Source organism: Opisthorchis viverrini, assembly GCF_000715545.1.
Source record: "Opisthorchis viverrini unplaced genomic scaffold opera_v5_17, whole genome shotgun sequence".
Classification (NCBI taxonomy): domain Eukaryota; kingdom Metazoa; phylum Platyhelminthes; class Trematoda; order Opisthorchiida; family Opisthorchiidae; genus Opisthorchis; species Opisthorchis viverrini.
In genome coordinates, this window is record NW_008751673.1 from 3,444,661 (window position 1) to 3,465,939 (window position 21,279).

The 21,279-nt window shown below is 45.4% G+C and overlaps 2 protein-coding genes across 2 annotated transcripts; one reads left to right on the forward strand and one right to left on the reverse strand.

Moving 5' to 3' along the window:
* Positions 1-220: 220 nt before the first annotated feature.
* T265_01616 (hypothetical protein) lies at positions 221-17,314 on the reverse strand (the record flags this gene model as incomplete). Its single annotated transcript, XM_009165675.1, has 6 exons — positions 221-260; positions 1,213-1,434; positions 3,357-3,472; positions 7,608-7,721; positions 9,130-9,235; positions 17,103-17,314. The coding sequence occupies 6 exons, from the start codon at positions 17,312-17,314 to the stop codon at positions 221-223; spliced, it is 810 nt and encodes a 269-aa protein (XP_009163939.1).
* T265_01617 (hypothetical protein) lies at positions 16,716-17,015 on the forward strand (the record flags this gene model as incomplete). The annotated part of the gene is made up of 1 exon (XM_009165676.1): positions 16,716-17,015. The coding sequence occupies one exon, from the start codon at positions 16,716-16,718 to the stop codon at positions 17,013-17,015; it is 300 nt and encodes a 99-aa protein (XP_009163940.1).
* Positions 17,315-21,279: the final 3,965 nt, after the last annotated feature.

Consider the following 21,279-nt stretch of genomic DNA (forward strand, 5'->3'; position numbering starts at 1 on the left):
TGACGCAAATTAGCAAACGTGATTCGAGCCTTTGAGATTCTTGCACTGACTTCATCAGACACACTTCCGTCAGAGCTAATACAACTACCGAGGTATGTAAAGTTTTCCACAATCTCCAGTGATTCTCCTTGGATTGTAAGGGATATGTTCGCAGATGGCACGTTCTGAAGCAGGACTTTGCACTTTGAAGGTGCAAGGCGCATGCCAAATGATGGTATGATCACCACCAAAATACGGGTTTAGCGATTTGGCCCCCGCAACTATATCACCTATTATGCCATTTCGATTTATTTGAAGGTCGGTTAAACGCGCACACTCTACGTGTGAACAATTGGTGTGTATATGTACTCACTTCGTCGAGGTCAACCGATAGCAGATGATCTTACCTAGTATGCATTACCGGTTTTGTTTTGCTCACATGATGCACGTCGTGCCAATACTTATCACTTGCTCATTGAGGAGGCTACCAACCTGGTCGATCTCGGTTCTCTCAGTCCGTTGCCTAGTAGACTGGAGATTTGCCACTGGTCGACCAACCAGTTCAGCACCACAGCAACATGTGACAGTTTGCTAGGTAGATTCGGTGATCGGACTGGACCTTTGTGAAACCACGACTGATAATCACACCGTCACTCGGATGAGTAGAAACTATCAGAAAACTGTAGCTTAATTTTGATGCGCTTTGACAACACACCATCTGCTCTGTCTAGCAAACGATGGCCTTATTGACCTAACCCGAAATACCAGTTTCTCACCCACCGAAAAACCCGTCCAAGTGGTTAATTATTTCATATACGGCAGCACTCCAAAAGTTGTCACCCTTCAGTAAGACTGTAAACTAAATCCTGCTTGCCGAGAACGCATTGGGCTCACTAGTAGAGTGATCTCATTTGAGTCTTTCCTAGAGACCTAGTACTGTATAGCAGCTTACAATACCAAAAAGGTGATGCTTTGTTTGCACTGTTCTGGTTCTACTATCCACATAATGCGCATGAAATGAGAGCGTATGGTATCATTCACGTGGAGCTAAGAATAAAAATAAGTTGAAAAGTTCGAGAATCAATACCCAAGGCCTAAAGCTGCAGATTCGCTGGTGATGCATAAGTGTACCCCAGCTTTCCAGTGCACACGCAAATGCCATAATCTGACACACCGAAACACGTGCAAGCAGGGAAAATATACAGAAAAAATGGATCGTTTCTAGAGAGGTACATGTGAGGGGACTCAGAGGTGTACCTTTTAGCGTACTCCATGAGCCGAGAATCTGTTGGCCTGTGAGGTTGTGTGGACAATTCCGGGCATTTTTCGGGTTCTACCAGAATGAGCACAGTCTCCACGTTGGATTCCAGCCAAGTCTGGACGTCTGGGGACGTCCACAGATGACGAGTACGAGCCACATACAAGTCCAACAAACGGCCAAGACTTTCCGGTTCACTACCGATCGCAGTGGATGAGATTGAGAAGGAAAGAAGTATGAGTAACAAAGACTCTTTGAAACCTAGAGTGCTAGGGGCACAATAGCTCCTCTCATAAGTTTAATCAAAGCTAAATAAAGCAACATCTCTGCGAGACGGGGTGAATCTAGTTTATTTACGTATTCTAATTCAGCTACCTACACACATTCATATTCGAAGTCAAACTCATAAGAAAGCTAGCAAGAATTCGGGACAGGTGGTTACACCAACTGAGCAACAGCGAGCGGTACAAAAGGAACTGTCACCTAGGAGACATGGTCAGCTCATGGAGATGTCATAGGAATGGTCGAACTGAGGCAAAACTAGACACAAAGTCTGTGTTCACATATTTGATTATTCGAAGCACACAACGACTGTCGTGGATCTGCGATGGCGAAACGCTCTTTAGGCTCCGTGCAGTCAGCTACTTTTGCATGCAACCAGACTTTGTGACTGGCCCCGTCCTATCTTAGAATGACCAGTGCTACGACATGTTTTCACTTTCTTCGAGGGTCAACCGTGCTTTCCAAGTAATCTTTATCCGTTTGAGATCTCCAACCTGTTATGATCTATCCAACTGACATGATCAAGTTGCAAACCGATCAGCCCTGAATATGAATGTATGTAAGTGGCTAATTGACAGTAGAAGAAATGGCGGAATTCGAGTTACCTTGCTAAGATGTTACTTTTTCTTGTTTTATTAAAAGAAAAAATGATTACACCGCTATGATGCTCCGACTAACAGATAGCTCGTATACCAGGCGAGAGTAGGTCTAAAACGGAGGAGTGTATAGAACGGTGGACGTCAGTGAAGGCCTTCGTAGACAAACACGGAGTCAATCCATGAAATATTTTTACGCAAAGTCTTTTACCCTTATTGGGGCTCACCGGTTGGACGCACGTGGAAACAAAGGAGAGTTTCACCATCAATCGTGATTGCCGTGTTTGGGACGAAGCGCTCACCATTGACGCTTTCACAGTTAGTGAAGTAGGCCAGGAAAATGAGTTGCCCTCAATGTGAGTCAACTTTGTTAGGCCACTTGTATATTCGTAAATAAGCAACAGCAATCAACCACGGTCAGAAATGGAATATTAATCTCGGTGATTACCAGATCCTCCAAGATGATTGGTAAATCGACCAAATTACCCGGGCGTGGTTAGGTGTCTCAGACAATGCCCGGTCAGAAGTCGTGTCTTGTAAGGCGGAATCACCAGCTGCACGGGAACAGCTGTCAAATCAAGATTATTTAAGAAGACTACCACACATCGATGGGTCAGTTGGCATATTCAGACAACGAAGTTTGGTGTTCCTTCATTCTTACTCAGAACTGACTGACATACCTTCACGGGCCCGCTCGGGTAGTGAATGGGAATCTCCAACTCCAGTAAGGCTTGCCTGCGTGCATCAACTAGTCAACGAGCTAGTTGCAGCTGTGGTTGCCGGTATAACCAAGGTGTGGTGGATTCACACCTAGCAGGGCGATCTCGAAAAGCTACCAAACTAACCTTAACGATGACATATCACATACCTGCAACAAATGGACCGCACCAAAGGGGTTTCTAAAACTACTTGACAAAACAGTCTGAGGTTGTATGTTGGGTAAACAGCACTGCCAGCATGCCTTGAAAGATGTAGTCACGTGATCAAGAGTCCAGCTATAGCACCTTCGGTGCATAGCTGCCATCCTCCCGGAAAGAAGCGCAAAGCTCAGGCCTAGATAGGAGCAGTCGATATCTAGATGTCAGATTCGAATCAACGACCTTCTTGTCAGTACGTTTGCACCTTAACCAGCGCTTGCTGCGACTAGTGGGTCAGACCACAGGATATAACCATCGTGTAATTCCGAATGATCGAAAAATATCATGTTATGGGAATAGAGAGCCAAACAACCCTTCATTTACCGTTGAACTTCCCCTCCAAATAGGATGGAACGATCCAGATTAGTCACGTTGCCGATGCTTGCGTGTTTTAGCAGGCGGGTGACGAATCCAGGAAATAGTATCAACGCGTCTTGTATCTGTTATAAGAGACAAAAAATATACGAAAAATCTTGAATCTTTCCAGAGTTTTTTCGTGTCCAATTATACGAGGAAACAGCGACCACTTGCCTTCCCTCATAATGACTGTCATTGTAAAGCAACTTTATCATGAAAGCCCATTATTTCGCACCGAACACCGTTGTTGCGCAGCTGAAGTATTGGCTGTAGAAGGCGTACTAAACTACCAACATTATTCCAATAGACGGCACAGTTCCATATTTCTGAGTGGATTACAAGGGTTTTGTCAAATCTCATTTTCATGCGAAAAATCGCGCGGAAATTATGAAACTACGTTATTTACCCCGCAATTTTCAACAGTACTTTAAAAAAATTTGTCACGAACTTCCCGCTTGGGTGCCCATCATCCGCACAATGTTCTCAGCTGCGAAACCTTTACAAGTGTAGTAAGACTTCCCACGCCAAAATGTCGCATTTTGTTGCTCAAAACAAAAACAGTCCTAATCTACGTTCACATTCTTGCAGTTCACCAAATTTCACTGTTCACTGAAGCAACCATGCCTCTGACTGAAAATTCCTATGGGATAATTTCCCGGCATCGCTGAGACCCCGAGATGCCTAAACGGGACTTAAAAGTCTGAACTGGGACTCGCAACTCAATTGTCCGATTGCTTTAGTCCATCAGGGACATATCATAACTTTCGAAAATTCAATTCCATTGTGCGAATACCAAGCGCCTCCCGTTTGCTGAATGTACGGTGCTCAATTTCAGAAAAAAACTCGATCAGAATCTCCAGTTAGATGTGGAACTCACTCACCATCAAGATTTAAAAAAAAATGTTTATTTGATCGCATCAGGAAGTTGAAACCACGACCAAGCAGTGACCTGCTTCTTGCTGGTCTAGTGATCTTCGTAGAGCTGACTGAAAAGGTGAGCCTTTTGGAGGTGTGAGTAGCGCAGAAACCTTTTTTGACCCAAAGTGAGTAAACTGCTTATCCTTACTATTTGGATTCCTTTAAAAAAATTACTTGGCTACTTTTCCACTTGAATTGTCTTATCTGGCTCGTTTTCCTATAGTTGGAACTTGATCGAATCAGAGAGAACAGGGACAAACTTATAAACCAGAATCGATCCGGCTCTCCTGTTAGATTGAGTCAAGAGAATTATGTCACTATTACGTAGGCATCTCAAGGCTGCTAAATGCTCTTCTTGTAGTTGGACTGTTGTGGAATACGAGGTAGTGGTAGCAAGTGCAAGCCAGTTCGGACTTGGAATGCTCCAGACTGCCTATAGGTGCAGGTGTTGGTTTGGTGATGCTAAAAATGGGCTCTCAAACTGAATTTTCAACTCTATGTGGTCAACTTGTTATCTGCCCTACATTGGCTGTTCTGAGATAACAATTTTCAAGCTTGTTTTTCAATTTGCATCAAAGGCAGAGCGTCACCTAGCATCCAAAAAAGATAAGTTTCTGCGCCTGTCGTTCAGAGGAGGCACTTATTGTGAATACGTAACGCGTCATCTTAGGAGTACCCTGGCTCAAACTCTTTAAGCTGGACATCATCCTCCACAATTCCCATCTGACCTGTTTGAAACTCAAGGACAAGGCGTCAGGTCAAAAATCATCTTTGTTGATTTATTCTTAAATTTGCGGGTGTTCCGCAGACTGAGGGTCGTACGACCATGCACTCGTCCACAAGAAACAAAGAACATTTGTGGAATCGTACCACAACCGGTGACTGTCAGAGCCAACTGTGCTATCTCCAACTCCTTGGTCGAAGTAGATCATACAGTAAACAAAGACTAACCTTAAAATCATGTATCGTGTTCCACTAAACCTATCAAAGATATTCCGAAAATTCCCATTCACAATAAGAACAAAGATGGGGTGCTGAAAGCATGTTCATCAATCTATCAAATATGATTAGACAAGTGATGCTCATGGGTAGTAATCGGTCTGTGTTTGTAATAATACGCATCTAGACTACTCCGACTAACAACTGGGATAACACAAGCACACACGTGGACTTACAGTGTCGTTCAGTTGGACACTGCCCCACGGTTAGGGGGAATTCCACAGATACCGCTTCACCGTTCGAAGTTAGGCGCTCCTACGGCCGAGAAGCATATCCCGCACAAGACTGTCCAAAAGTTCGGGCCACTTGCTGTCCGGCATCAAGGCGAGCTCTGTGCTTGGTCGGAAGTCTGGACCCAACAGCCGATCATAACTCACTATTGGCCGAATGCCGGTTGCCAATGGCGCATCCAGAAGGCGTCAGAATCTCCGAAGTGTTGTTGCGGTATATATTTTATACACGATGCGCTGTACTAGTGCTTTCGACGTGGTTTTGGGTGCTAATATATCTTGTGTACTTCTGGTGATTGTTTTTGACGATAACGCTAGGCTGGGAGGTTCAGACCGAGAACTAATCTGAAAAAATACCGTTATTACAGTCACTCTATACTGTGTAGTCCTTTTTAGCCGATTGCCATTTTGACACTGAAATGCACCACCGATTTATGAACCGTCGGACGTGTTATGCGAGCATTAGCCCGTCGAACTGCATCGAAAACATATATATTTGCCACTTCCGTGTTTATTTCGGTAAGTACATAAGCCATAGTATGACCAGAACTCGCATCAACGTACCGCTTTCCCTCCGGGCTCTCCAGCTTGGGTTAGGAACATGTGTTGGGACATGGTCCTGGAAAAGTGGACCACTTTGGTAACTTCACGCTAGATACTGTTGAATTGGAGCCACAGTTGAGCCAAAAGCTTGAGTTGACGAGCCTAATCGTCGCCTCGTTTATGTTTGGGTGACCTGACAGTATTCGATCAACATGGAACTAGGAACCGTTCAAATACCAATAATCAGACACGAGAAGATTCTTGTGCGCGGTTAGAAACCCTAAAAGACGCGACATGTGACCGAACCCAGTGGCAAGCCGATGTCGTGGTGACTAAGCCTTGTCTGTCATTGTGTGCTGCACTTGTATTAGACGCTGAATTAGTCCCACTAACAGCGTGTCATACAAAACGATACGCAGATGCGTTTAAATCAGTGGTTTCGGAGGGTTTGGGTATCTTGAATATGGCCATTTCTTTGGCGAAATAGGGATTTAGTAATAGACCCCCACCTTTCTCTTCGTTTTCATTGTATACTGAGGTTTTGCTCCTCCATGGGTGTCCGTTAAGCACGTTCTCATTGCTGGTGTGTTGTTGAAAATGTCACCGGTGTAGTGAAAACTGGTTCATGGAGTTGCGGCATGCGCACTCTTCAACTGATGTTGAGTCAGATTTCATCGATGTTTGCGGCCAGCTGGTGACTGGCCTCGTAGAAAAGATAATCTCTTGCTTTTGAGTGTGGAAAGTAAGTTGCACTGAGTCGCATAAATTTGGTGAAAATGTTGAGTGGGAACTCCAAATACGAAACAAAATGTCATTTTACCTGAGAAACTCAAATTTAATTTCAATTTCTATATAGTCAGTAAAGCTGTGAATCTTTGAGACTGTTACCCATCAGTCGCGCATCTTCCTGTGCCCCATGGCAGAGTATTCATGAAATGTGCACTGCTGATGGATCCCAGTACCGATGGGACAGCTGGGCATCCCTGCTCGGTTCTTCGGAATAGAACAGTTTCAGATACAGAAAGAAATCTCGGCTGAAATCCCCGAATCTCCTCATACTACTAATATGCTTGATTATCTCGTAGCCAAGTGAGTCATCTAAAAAAGTTCTAATAACTGGGTACTGTAAGTCCCTGTCTCAGCGTCTGTTTTCTTGCCGGCCAGATAACAACCAGCAGCCCTCCTAGATCAGAAAGTGGACCCACATCATCGATAAGCACCATAAACTGGTAAGCAGTGAGACAAGTTTTCGGCTGTTCATACACATGCATATATTTAAACGCGGTCAGACATCTCATTGAAGGAAAGGTGAAGAAACGTAACCATTTTCAACGAAACACACTCATTTACAGCTTAGCGAATGAATCGCTCCTTTCTGATGGGCCCAAAGAAAGTTGAAACCTGTAAACTGTGACTGTGGAGGAGCTTTTAGCGACCTTATGAATCGTGCACGACACGCTTGCCACATTTCACATGGACGTCACAACGATACACAGAGCCAAGCGAGAAGAAAAACAAGAAGGCTTACCAACAAATCTGCATCTCGGATCCCAGACGGTTGAATTCTAGAATCACGGAGGAACTTCGCTGAGAGCGCTACCGACAGCGCAAAGTTGGGCAGTAGGTATAAATTACGAGAAGGCTGGAATGTCAAGAAGAGTAGGAAAATGTGTAAGAGTACGTGATTCGCGGTGGCAACTGAGATAATTTTCACTCTCTTAGGCGAAATCCATCTGCGCCACACAGCGGTCTATAGATAACCAAATGCTGACTGACCGAAATAACGCATAAAAGTAACCGAGAAGGTAAGCTATGGAGGATAAGGAATAACAACCTTCAGCTCAAGTGATTTGCTGATAGAGGTACAAGATTGTTCCGAAATCTACTACTAAGGCTTCATGAGCTGAAAACACAGCAACGCAGAAGGTTCAGAGCGCCTTTACCAGCTCTAGCATACCGTGCTGTTGTCACTCATTGCTACGCTTTTTGATCTGGCTAGGAGCATTGGTCTGTGCGTTCAAATGCTTTTCGATCACTCACGCACACATGAAAAGTGAGACTTGGTTACTATGGGCTTGGCTGGCATCAAGATCTAGATTCACTAATACAGATGAAGTAATCGGTGTCCACCAACTGAACAGCGAGTAGAATTCAAAGTGTAGTCTGGTGGAATGTGGTTGTACCTCTATCACACTCAATGACGGATGGTAAGGTGTTGTGCGTGTCAAGTTACCGTTTGATTGAGGAATTGTTGTGTTGTGTTTCCCCCATCTGTACTTTTTACACAGGATAATCTGATATCAGAATACTCCCTTTAATGACATCTCATTCCTGCGTAAACTATTAGGTGACTACGACTAACTGTTCCGTGAAGTGGATTTTGGTTACTAATCAACATAACCGAAAAGGTATGCTTAACGTAAAGGCGGCTAAGAGTAAGCCTAAAAAACTAGACTCCCAAATTACCTTAGTCAACAAAATACCCTTTATACCAACAGTAGAACAGTTGTAGAACCATTTCGGTGCCTAGCTGCCATGCCACCCGAAGGAAGCACGAGGATTGAGATACTGCCAGGTTGCCCAAGCCTAGACAGGGGAAGTCGAGAGGCAGAGGTCGGGTTCGAGCCACTACCTTCCGGCCGGTAAATTCACGCTCTAACCACTGAGACGATCCGCACCTAGAACTCGAATACGGCACAAAAGTGTGCAATAACAGTCATGAAAAACATAATCCACCGATATAAATACCGACTTCAGTTGTCGCGCTCAGTTTGGTACGAACAAAATGAGATGTCCAAGAATCCGTACAGGCAAATAATAGATATCTTAGTGCCGTTGGTGTAAATCATTCTTCACTCTCTTCGGAAAATTCACTATAGAGGCCATTAGATGTACACAATAATGATGTCGATGACGAATCACCAGATGTCGAGAAGCGACCGATTAATGTTCCATCTGCCCACCATGTGTCCTGTTGAGAAATTAACCCCAACTCATAATGTTATGAATCCAGATTTTAAAATACCGGAAAATTGCGACAAGCAACTCACGTTTAACCATTCGTACAACGAGATTAGCCATTCATATTGTCCAGAGAGTAGTGCATAGTGGTCAACCATTAGTAGCACCGCCAAAGGATCGTCCTCCACATCGAGACTACATGGGTTGGGGAATAATGAGACAGTGGAAAAGAGTGGATAATATGAGGTTGAAAACAGTAAGTGGAGTAGTATCCGTACAACTTATCAACGAGTAAGATGGTAAGAGGCTAACCCCGGGCGAAACATGTGGCAGATCCAACTAGGGGAGGGAGTAACTATGCGGACGGCGATTTCCAGTTTTCACGCATCAATCCGAGTAAGATAAAAACGAACAAAGAAACTACGCCCAAATGATAAGCCTTAGGTGCCAATTAGTTCCAGGTTTGGCCTGATATTCGAATGACTGGCAGCCGTAGGTCAAGTAAATTTGAGGTAGTCCCAAAACATTATTCCAAGTTCGACAAATACTATCATTTTTACGCGGATTTGGTTTTGATTATTCCTATTAATTATTATTACTGTCGCTCAAACGGTCAACTAAAGAGGAAACAGCTGTGTGGTGACAGAAAAGGCAGAAAGTGTCTAAATAAGTTACCTAGAGGTATAATTAATTCCTTCAGAGCTATCACTAAACGTGCATAGATAGGCGTAAATTGTCGATGCACTCATAGGTCAAACTCATTTTTACAAGCAGGTGACACTTAATCAAACTGTCGGCTGCAACCCATCAGATGATCACGCCAAAGGACTCCAGTGACATTCATCCACTAGAATATCCTGGTGGATGCTAACGTCGTCAAAAACACCATGAGAGCTTACGAGAGTGGTTTACACTGTCCCGATAATTCTTCGGTAACCGCGACCATAAAGGTTTCAGTAAGCAAAGCACCAGAAGCTGGAATAATTGTACACCGGTTTACGACTAACCCTATAGTCCGTAAGGTAAACTAACACTCCTGAACTGAGCTTCATCTAAACAATCGAAAGTGAGTTCCGGGCGATCAAGACTAAGCCACAGTAGCATGCATCAATCATTAGAAACGGGAGCGGTGCTTGAAAACGAAGTTCGACGAACCATACAGGACGGAAAATCAAAGGATGGACGATTAAAACATTTCCAGCTGCCAGTAACCAAGCTTTGGACACATGCCCATTCTGACAATGACTTCTAAGTGGAATGGAACATCCACACAACCATTAGGATAAAGTTGAGACCTGTGAGTAAGGAGTCAGGACTGAAGCTATGAGGACGAAGAGCAATTATATTCACCAGCGCAGGAGTCAAACGTGTCAACGACTTAAGCAATGATTGGCTCTTTATCCAAAAAAGGTGTACTATAATACCGGTCTGTTTAGTCGAAACGGTTCAGGAGGGGGCGGCGAAATCCAGTTACCAAAACTGGAGGCAGCTATACAGAACAAGTAGAGGTTTCGTGAATACATAACTACGTGGCATTTCTCCTGCCTACACTGACCTTATATGGAGAGTGAGTGTTTGGGCATATACAAACAAAAGTGAAACATAAACCACATAAACGGAACGTGTGAAACCAGAAGGATGTGGTCATTGCCGGGGGTGAGTCGATGCGGATATCGTCAAATCAGATGGTTAAGTCGAAAAAGCGAATGTCTAACATTGGATTCAACAAGTTTAGTTTACCAGCAATAAACCATGTACAAAGTGTACGTTACTTCAAGCTGCTACACTCCCGGTAACCGGAAAATGGGAAAGCATGGGAGATACGGCCAAGTGTTAGAAGGAAACTAGACAGCTACGAATTGAAAACGGCAGCTTTGATGCAACAGAGTGATTGAGCCATGTCTGCCAGTGCCATTGTCCATTAGTGAGATCAGTCCCGGGGTCCCCATCCAACGAGGTGGCAGTTGTCGCACCGAATGAGTTTACTGATTAGTGCATTCAAACTTTGTTGACAGGTAATACACTGGTCGCTGCCACTCAGCACAGCTGGAGAAAAAGGGCCCTGCGATTCGGACGGTCCTCTGGCATGTGCAGTACGTGTCCTATGAAGTGTGAGTAACTCATACATCGTGGCGGAACCACCTGACGGACCTCATCATTCCTAATCCAGTGTTTCTACTAGACCAAGCCCAGACAACCGTGATCAAACACTGACAGCCTTTGTACGACCTCTACACCTCCACATTTCTAATCCATAAAGCAACATGGATCCACTGCGGCAGTCTATACTCTGCCTTGAATGATGAACTGATGTCACACTGGTGTCATAGGCCCTGGCCTACCCGATACGAGAAGTAACCTGAAGTTTGTGTTCGATTCCACCCAGTATTGTAGCAGCAGTATTTTGCAGGTGTGATGCGCATGCCAAACCAAGCGGCAGTCACTAGGGTTAGTTAAAATGAATTGCACGTTTGGAGGATCTGAACCAAGAAGAGTAATATCTTCCACATAGATGGTCGTTGGTTTGTTCGCTGAGCTGGGCAATTTGACTAATGTGACTGAAACATTTCATCCCCAATCGAGGTGACATCATCAGTGCGTTGTTGGGGAATGTGGTGGAGCGTAGTGACGGGTTGGTGGTTGTGCCAGGAGAGTCGTGGAAGAGTGGCGCTGTGCAAGAACTCATCACAAGGTAAAGATATGGCCGGCGTGTCCACGGTCAAGACAAGTTTGCTTCTCCCGATAATCCACCAACCTGGGAGGAATAATGCTAGAGAGCAACTTGAATGCGATGGATAACAACCTGATGACACAGTAGTCTTTGCATGAAGTTCCCGTCGTTTTTGAAGGTCTTCACCACCTTCTTTGAAGAGTGAGGGATTCAGATCATTCACACCAGATGCCTTGTCACGTTAGGGGAACGATATTTCACGCTGGGTTCCTGTTGTTAACTGCGATCTAGCGTCGACTTTCAATTCAGGTTCGTTGTGTTGAACAGGGCCTGTTCTTTAAAACGTTTATCCCATCACACCTGAAATAGGTCGCGGTTGTTGCCTGTATCGAAAACTTTTCCTTTCTCATAGGCTTTCTTAAGCCACCAGTGTTCACTGTTATTCTTCAAGCTCTTGATTATTTGGCATCTAAGGGGTCCGCGTGCACCATCATCGTCGCTAGCTGGCAGTACTAAGATCTGCCCTAAAACCTGGGATCACAGCTTCTAAAACTCGTCTCCATTCAACCTTTATTCTCCAAACTTCATCAGCATTACTGTGCATTTCCAGTACCTTTGAAGCCAGGTCAGCTCGATGCCATTGAGCTACTGAAACTCGTGGAAGTTGGTGAACGGAATTACTTTCCGTCGGCATAAGTAAGGCTGACGGAAAGAGAAGTGATGACCCAGGACTGCATAATGACATGATCAGAGTCAAGTTGCGTCATCACCATCGACAGCATGACATCAGTGTTCAACACCGATACTTCACTGCCGTACAACCATGATTTATTTGAAAGCCTTATTGCAAAGAAAAGAGTAAAGGTGGACGGGGAAGGGACTTAGTGCTAGCTTAACACAATCATTCCGAGGTGCCTACACCTGCAGATATTTACTCAGGCAATCTGACCCCAGAAGGAATCTCAAGGTCTGAGATACTGCCAGGTTGTCCAAGTCTGGATAGGGGAAAATCGAGAGGCAGAGGTCGGGTTCGAACCGCGAACCTTCCGGTCGGTAAATTCGCGTTCTAACCACTGAGCCATCTTTAACTAAAGCCATCAATCAGTAACTGATTGGCCGCATGATTCAACTGAGTCTATGACTGGTTTGTGGTTGGTAGCCTACAAGCAACTCAATGCGGGCGTTTGCACTAGAAGTTCGAGCTGACCAGGAACCGATGATGTTCAGCACAAAGCTGAATGAGTTGCTACCCATTATCCGTACGCCAAGCACCGGCTTCTAATTTGCCATTGAACTGTGATTCGTCCTGGCTTAGTAGTTCAACCTGGGTGTTAATATAACCTACCATGGTGATTATATCCGTGAGTGAAGCAGTCACGACAGGTCTCGGTAAGGTTTACCCTTCTCAGAATCGGCAGTGCAGCCTGGCGTTGCATGTGCTAAGACGATACGTAAATACCGACTATCGCATCGACCTGCACTGGTCTAAAATGGACCAGAAAACCAATCAAGACATCGGTGGACACAAAAGTCTGAGCGTTCACTAACATATATGGAGTACTCAGACGACATAGCTCTTCTTGCAGCTGACGCCATCGCATTGCAACCGATATTAAATAATCTAAATATCGCCGCCTCAAGGTTTGGCATGCCCTGTAAACATGCAAAGTGTAAAGTGCTGCTGCATAACTAGCTGGGCTCGGAACCTAAACTCATGCTTGCGGATGAGCTGACTAAGATAGCAGACAAATTCGTCTACCTGGGCAGCTGTAATAGTCCCGGTGGTTCAGGCAAAGACGACATTCCCATCCGGATTGGAAAAGCCAGGGCAGTTTTCGTGAATCTGCATCACCCGTGGCGTGGGTGTAACATTAGCCTATCCATCAAGGGTCGAGTCTACAATGCTGCGATGTGCTCCGTATTATTATACGGGTAGAAACCTGGCCGCTGTGCGCTGATGACGTCAAAAAACTTTCGGTAATTGACCATCGATGTCTTCGGAGGATTGCCCGAGTCTGGTGGGAGAACCGAATCAGCAACGCTGAAGTATGTCGAATGGTTTTCGGGAGAAATAACTCGTCCATGATAGATGAACTGATCACACTCTACAGGTTGAGCTGGTTTGGCCACGTGCCCCGTATGCCAGTCGACTTAATTTCTCGAAGGCCTCCTTTCGCACAACCAAGTGAAGGTTGGAAACGGGTTAGGGGAGGCAGAACAATGACTTGGTAGTGAAGTATGGAAGCCAGTACCAGCAAACTCAGTTGCGCTGATCACCGCTGTCTCCTGGATGGGGACCTTGAAAAGGGACACGTCAATGGTTATAGACATTGTCAAACATGGCCCAGTCGCACCCTTAGTGGCGCTCGTGCGTCCAAGCCATTGTCTTTAATGCATAGCTCCCTTTCCAATTTCCCAATTGAAAAGTCACGAAGAGACTGGACCTTACCGTGGTGTGACGGTTTGAGTACCTCAGCGATCCACTGAGCTATAATGGGGAGTGTCCCCGCGACACTCAGAGTCTCTCATACCATGTTGGTCAATGACTAGAGGTCTGACGAACGGTCTCCTGGCCCTCCAGGTTGCAAGTTCAAACGTGTTGCGATTTGTTCCGTAGAAACGGTAATGCATTATCACCTCCCGCCAGACAACCTCGCCTTGCGGTTAGATTTTTGAGCCAAAGGCTCTGGTTCAGGACCCTAATCGTCCATCTGCCTAGGTGGGGCATCCTGGTAGTATCCCAGCCCTCGTACGAACATGACTCATGGTTGTACTGTAGTGAAGCATCGGTGTTGAACACTGATGTCATCCTGTCGATGATGATGGCGATTCCCGCTTGAAAGTGCAAAGACAATCTTGTATTTACGTATCAATTGAGTCAGCTCCCGTCTCAAATGCGCAGGTACCTACTCCAGCTCCCCAAATCATCGGTGAACGAAACTGTAGCAGCTATAACGCTATAGCGATTCTTACGACTGATAATGATGATGATGATGATGATGATGATGATGATGATGATGATGATGTAGAGACAACCAACCAACAGCGTAAAAACGACTTGAGATGGCCCAAGTGGTTAGAGAGTGAATTTACTGACCAGAAGGTCCGTGGTTCGAAACCGACCTCTGCCTCTCGACTTCCCCTGTCTAGACTTGGGCAACCTGGCAGTATCCAAGCCCTCATGCTTCCTCCGGGTGGCACGGTAGCTAGGCACCGAAAGGATGTTACAGATGAACGATCCCCCCTAGGATTCAGTTAGGTAATGCGCTTCTGGCCCTGGGGCTGAGTGCAACTCACACATCGGAGATACCCCGAGCTATTGTATCAGCAACATTAGATACTCTGAGTGAAATGCGAAACATTTGAGCTCATCCTATGCGGCTTTGAGTGTCGGACCGAAGTGGGGTTTGTATGTGTGTTTCAGAGTTATGGCATACATCAACAGAAATGCCTGTTGCCCAATCTGACAGAATACGAACATCAAGAGATGGAACATGGATCAACTCTTTGGAGCTTAGTAAGCGATTATTGTGGTTTATGTTACTCGGAAATAGTTTGGATACGAAATAGTGGTTAGGGGACTGACAGATGGGTTGGCCGCAGTGCATCATACGATCAGTGGGGAAGGGATGCGGATGAAGGTCGGTGGACGAAGGGCTGCAAGGGCGAATGATACTCTCCAGTTTCCCAGGCCGAAGAATGGATTTGGTTGAGGTATCCCACCTTGAGCTTTTGACTCAAAATCTCAACAAACAAGACGGTGGATATGCGGTTTTGTTCGGAGACCCATAAGATAGCCTCTAACTCAAAAACCTGCAATAAAAGACAGCCATGTCAAGGTTTTCTTGATGGACCATATTTGGAGCCGATAACCCAATAGTCCGACCCACTTGACTGCAGAGGACTAGCCTTGCCCGATGACGCAGGAAGTTATCGTCTAGCACAACTGTCTGACTCCTAATGCGGGCTGCGCACACCAGATGTCTTTTGAGCAGCACCAAACGTTTTAATCTTAAAAAGGTCCACCTTTCCTAACCCACCCTTTCTCGGACAAAGACAGCATCGCTGCCTCCATAAATGTGGACATGTTGGTGGCCTGGAGGAAACATCTTACTGCCTTCACACTCTTATCGCAGAGGACAGTACAACTTCGCCTCCACGCTGCCTCACAATATGACTTCTCACAGAACGGTGACTCGCTATTCTTTGTCCGACTGCTCCACGTTGGCCTTGCCAGCATGGTTGAAAATTAAGGAACTGAGTTATAGGCAATCTGATCCGCAAGATCGTTGCAGCACTGAAGACAGACCACCAAGGCAAAGTGACAGCTTGAGATCGGACCTCAATAATAAAAAATAAGAGGTCAGGAAGATACATTAAGTTCGCTGAAATATGTTTCTTTCCGACGGACAGAAAGCACCCATAGCGCGGACACAAATCAAGCGGATGTGTTGGGGATGGTGCAGGTATGATGGCATGATTATGGTGCTTGTGATGTCACGAGGTCTTTAAGGAATGGATATACACCTTCACGGTAGGGTCTTGGGCAGTCTTCGGTCTTCCAACTGGGCCGGAAACAAGTGCTCGCGGAGAGACCACCAAGCCATTTGTCGCTCTTGAACATGTGGCCAGCTCCTGAATAAGGTTGATCGTCCATACCGGGGCTCATTTGGTAGGTGCAGCTGAAAATCTAACACGCGTCACGCATTGTTGCTCCCAAGGTCACACGTCAACCCAGCAGGCTTTTGCAGCCGACTAATTTGTCGGTGAGTCAATGCAAGCAACTGTCTACTTATTCAATGCATACGCGATGTTTGCATACTTGCTAGAAAATACAAGTTAGGCGATATAATGGTATGCCTGAAATTTTGTTTCCAATCTTTCCATCAAGGCATCTAGAGGCTTGGTAGCATACAAATCCTGAGACCAAGTGAAATTGTTAATCTATTGAATCCTTCAGACGTGAAGCGGGAACTCATCCAGGAACCCAACTTGTGTTGCTAAATGATGGTGCTAATGAGCCCGCTCAATGGGATGCACAAGGCCCGAGATGGGACACACAGAGAGGCAACTGAGAAACCCCATGTGGGAATCGCAGCATCAGAAGAGGACGTGACAATCTCAGTTAAGGGCAAAACATTTGTATTGATGACCACTTGGCTAATGTGGATATGGTACAAAAAACTAATGGTAGGCATCACGGTCCTGCACGAGAGACTATCTGTTCAAAGTCTGTACAATGAGAAGGAATACAACGCGCCGTCAATGATAACCGGAGTTGCACCAATAACTAAAGAAGAATGACTCAGCTGAACAGATGACCTTAAAAAGTATAAACGTTAGACTGACTGAAAGCAATCGATCAAGCGCTCAGTACTGGATGAAACTCACCTGAGGAGTATTTTGCAATAGTCCAGTGCACTTCTGTAGCACCCTCGCATTCCAATGTATAATACATATCGAAAAAGGGCGACAAAAAGCCCTCTGGGTACGAAAGTTGACAATAACATCCAAATATTACCTGTTCTCCTGTCGTTTGTAGTCAAGACGACATGTACCAACGAGTGGGTTGAAACAGGGATGAAAACCAGATTGGTATGCATGCAACACGCGTTCTACAAATTAAATATGAAATGATGGAAGAAGGTCATACCGAGTAAATCCGAACCCATTTCGGAGTTATCTTGATGCATCAGTATCTCGCTGAGCTGGAGCAAAGAATCTATGTGATATGGGCAATCGGTAAGTATGTGCTAAACATGTAGATGATCCTGGTTAGAAAACAAAAGTAACAGATGAGGGAAGGTTACCATGAAGTTATTCGGATCCATCGAATCAAGAGCAGAATAGAATGCCTTTTGGATGTTCCGATAATCTTTGTTGTGCGTGAACGTGTAGGATCCGTCAGGCAGTCGCTCCATATCTAGGCCGAAACGAGTGATTGGAGGCCAAGACAGTTTGATACGCACAAGTGGCCCCCTTTTAGTACGACATTGGGCTTGTGGGTGCTGCTGATGTGGATTCATGCCCGCGTCACGAATAGCGCTTGGTCCGAAAATGCGAGCAAGTTCCATCACGGGATCGAGAGTTTTACCAGTAACTACTAATAGGTCAGTAGTTTGAGTAGTTTTAACTGGTGCGTTCTTGGAAGGCCTGGTGGCGCAGCGTTCCACATTGAATTCTCCAAACATTTCATCTTCTGGAGACACGGAGGGCTAGTGGCTACTATTATGCTAAAAATGACTTTCATACTTTAGTTGTTTTCATTTTGGATTTCCGTTTCTTCTTAGTTTTCGGAACAACTGATTGCTCTTCGCCGGATACCTCAGCAGGGTTGCAAATATCGTCTTGGGAACTAACCAACAAAACAAACTACACGAGAAAGCATAAACAACAAACTAACATTGAAATAGAAAACTTACTGCAGAAAAAGAGCTGCTGGATGGTGAGGCTAACTCTGTCGATTCGTCCAAATCTGGCTGTTCTGCGCTAGCAAAATCAGTACCTCTGGTTATCCGTCGCAACGCGCGAGAAGACATTTGGTGACAAAACTAGCAAACTAAGAAATTCAGCAGAAAGCAGAGTAAGTAGTGCATGGTCTTTGGAGTGTTGTTTCCATAATACACTATGGTACGCAACATTAAAAGCTTTCAACTGCCTTTTTGGTAGAGAAATTAGCAGGCTCTTTTTGCGGACCTGTCGGTTCAGAATCAATTGCAAGACGGAAGAGCATGTTAACAGTTGACATCCCAAGTTTTATTTCTAATCACTGCAACGAAATTGGCTGAAGCTTCAAGGCACTTAATGAGTCACTCACTGGAGTGAATTATACGGGACAGGCCCATATCAAACTGCTCCGTCAAAATAAAAATGGGATCTTCTGAAAAGCGTTCCGTAGATATTTTACAGTGTATATGCCCACTCGAATTCACCTGATAAAACTCAAAAGGTCCACTGAACCATTTATTCTGCAACTTCTCTCATGGTGATACAATAGTCTGTCATTCATTACTTCACATTTTTTGGGGGGCGAGATGGCCCAAGTGGTTAGAGCGCGAATTTACTGACCGGAAGGTCCGTGGTTCGAACCCGACCTCTGCCACTCGACTTCCCCTGTCTAGGCTTGGGCGACCTGACAGTATCCCAGCCCTCGTGCCTCCTTCGTGTGGCATGGCAGCTAGGTCTTTAACAGTATTATTGGTCGTCCTCATCTAAGATGAAATAAACAGAGTTCCCTATATTCTATGGCCGAATGCCATTCAACAATAGAGGAATCAATAAAATATAAAAAAAAACGAGCATTTAGCTGTAACACCCTTTCGGTGCCCGGTTGCCACGCTACCGGGGGGAAGTACGAGGGTTGGGATACTGACGGGTTGCCCAGGTCTAGACAGGAGCGGCCGAGATTCAGAGGCTGGGTTCGAACCGCGTATTAATAGTTATCTCGTGGTCACGTGTACCGATGGAGTGAACTGTCGGTGATGAAAACTAGACAACAATGACTTAAACTGTATGAACAATTGTTTTCCAAGCTTACCGCATCACACAGATTGAGCTGCATTTCCTTTAGAGTGGAATAAGCCGTCAGAAAGTGGATTGGTCTGGTTATCCCAGAGCATACCTGGAGAGGCATGAGACGGTAGCATAATCCACTCTACATTTACCAGCGCGACTCACTGGCACAAACAGATTAGCTGAGCTATTTAAGCCTTACTGTGAACAAAAGAATAAACTGAATGGAGAAGGGACTTAGTGCTAGCCAATCACATACCTACTGGAGTTCCTGCACCTCCAAAAACTCTGGGCAGAAACCGAAAACAAAAACGACAGTGAAGCCGATTAATGGCGATATCTTGCAGCGTCTCCGACCACGCACAAGGGAGATCACGTCGGCTCCGTTACGGAAGGCGCCACACCAACAGTACTCAGAAATTTCGTAATCTCCTTCAAATCTCTCTTTCCGGTAAACGATGATTCGACGTAAGTAATACGGGGCCTGACGACCGCAGCTTTTGGTGATGGACACATTTTTCAACTGCAGCACATGTTGCACAACCAAACAACCGTTTTCTACATGTCTCGTTGTGGATTAACCGGAACCGGTTTACATGCGGTTGTCAAAAACCTGAAAACGTCTGTTACGTAACTCGAGAAGGCCAACTTTCATAGATATACAACACACTGCGATTGACACAAACACAACTTGCAAGACATGTAAAACACTCCACAACATCGAGTATCACTCCTCAGATTGTAAGTTTTGTGTTCAGTAACTGTATGTTCAGAAGCGTGATCTTACATTTTGTGGGCGCAGGGCATATACTAAAAAATGGAATGACTGATAGGTTCATCCGATTTCCCGTGCGTTTCACTCATCTTCAAAGACGAGAATAATGTCGTCTGTACATTCCAGATCAACAAGGCTTCCCTCAGCAGCCATTTGAACCTCATAGTTGTAAAGACCATCCAGCGGTGGCCTCACCTCGCCGGAAAAAATCGTTCAGCTGTGGCACCCTTCCGGTGCCTAACTGCCTTGCTACCCGAAGATTTCACGAGGGCTGGGATACTGTCAGGTTGCCCGAGCCTATGCAGGGGAAGTCGAGAGGCAGATGTCGGGTTCGAACCACTACCTTCCGGTCAGTAAATTCGCACTCTAACCAACTGAGTCATGTCATTGCTCTTCGATCATGAAACTGTTAAAAAGAGAACGGGCATCCTCGTCGGACACCCTTTTGTATACGAAAGCTTTTGGATAGGTCTTTGTTTGATTTCACACGTGGGAACTTCTGCGAATATGAAGAACATATATTGACAAATTTTGGGGCATTATTTGCAGAGCAACTATGGGAAAGAAAGCAGGCCATTCAAAACTCATATATAGCCTGAAACTCCAGGAATACCAGCGTTTTACATTGTTATAGCACATAATAATGTATCAGGATTAGGTCAACACAACTCCAAGCCGGAGTCCCGCCTGATGCTCTCAAGCCAATGCTTCACGGGGCACCACAAGGCGGCGAAGGATAAGTGACACCATGTCCCGTTGAGACCGGGGTCAACCTGATTTTACTGTAATTACCAACCCCACTGCGGAGCCCTTTTTTGGATATGGGCAATATTGCCGATTCTCTCTAGTCGTACGGGACTTCCAATTTCCAGGATGCGAGCAAATAGATCAGACAAACACTGACCGCGGATTTCACCCCCGTCCTTGAACAATGTGGGTGGGGGGGTCTGTGGTCTGTACGGCAGTGAAGCATCAGTGCTAACACTGATGTTGCTGTCTTTGGTGATGATGATGATGGTGTGTGGTGCTTGAGAGAAAAGTATGAGACCGTAAGTTTGCAAGTTTGCCATCCATGGCCCTGCCGTGGTTCCTTGATCCAAATGATTGGCAGCAGGTGGCCACGGGATTTGTTCAATTCGCTCGGCCCACCGATTGAAGTATATTCCCTTCTGAAGATGATCGCGCCATTTTGATCCTTGAACTGTTCGCTCACCGGCTGTTTCAAGAGCAGGTCGATCAATCGAAACAATCCTCAGGCTTCCACAACATTTTGCCACATCG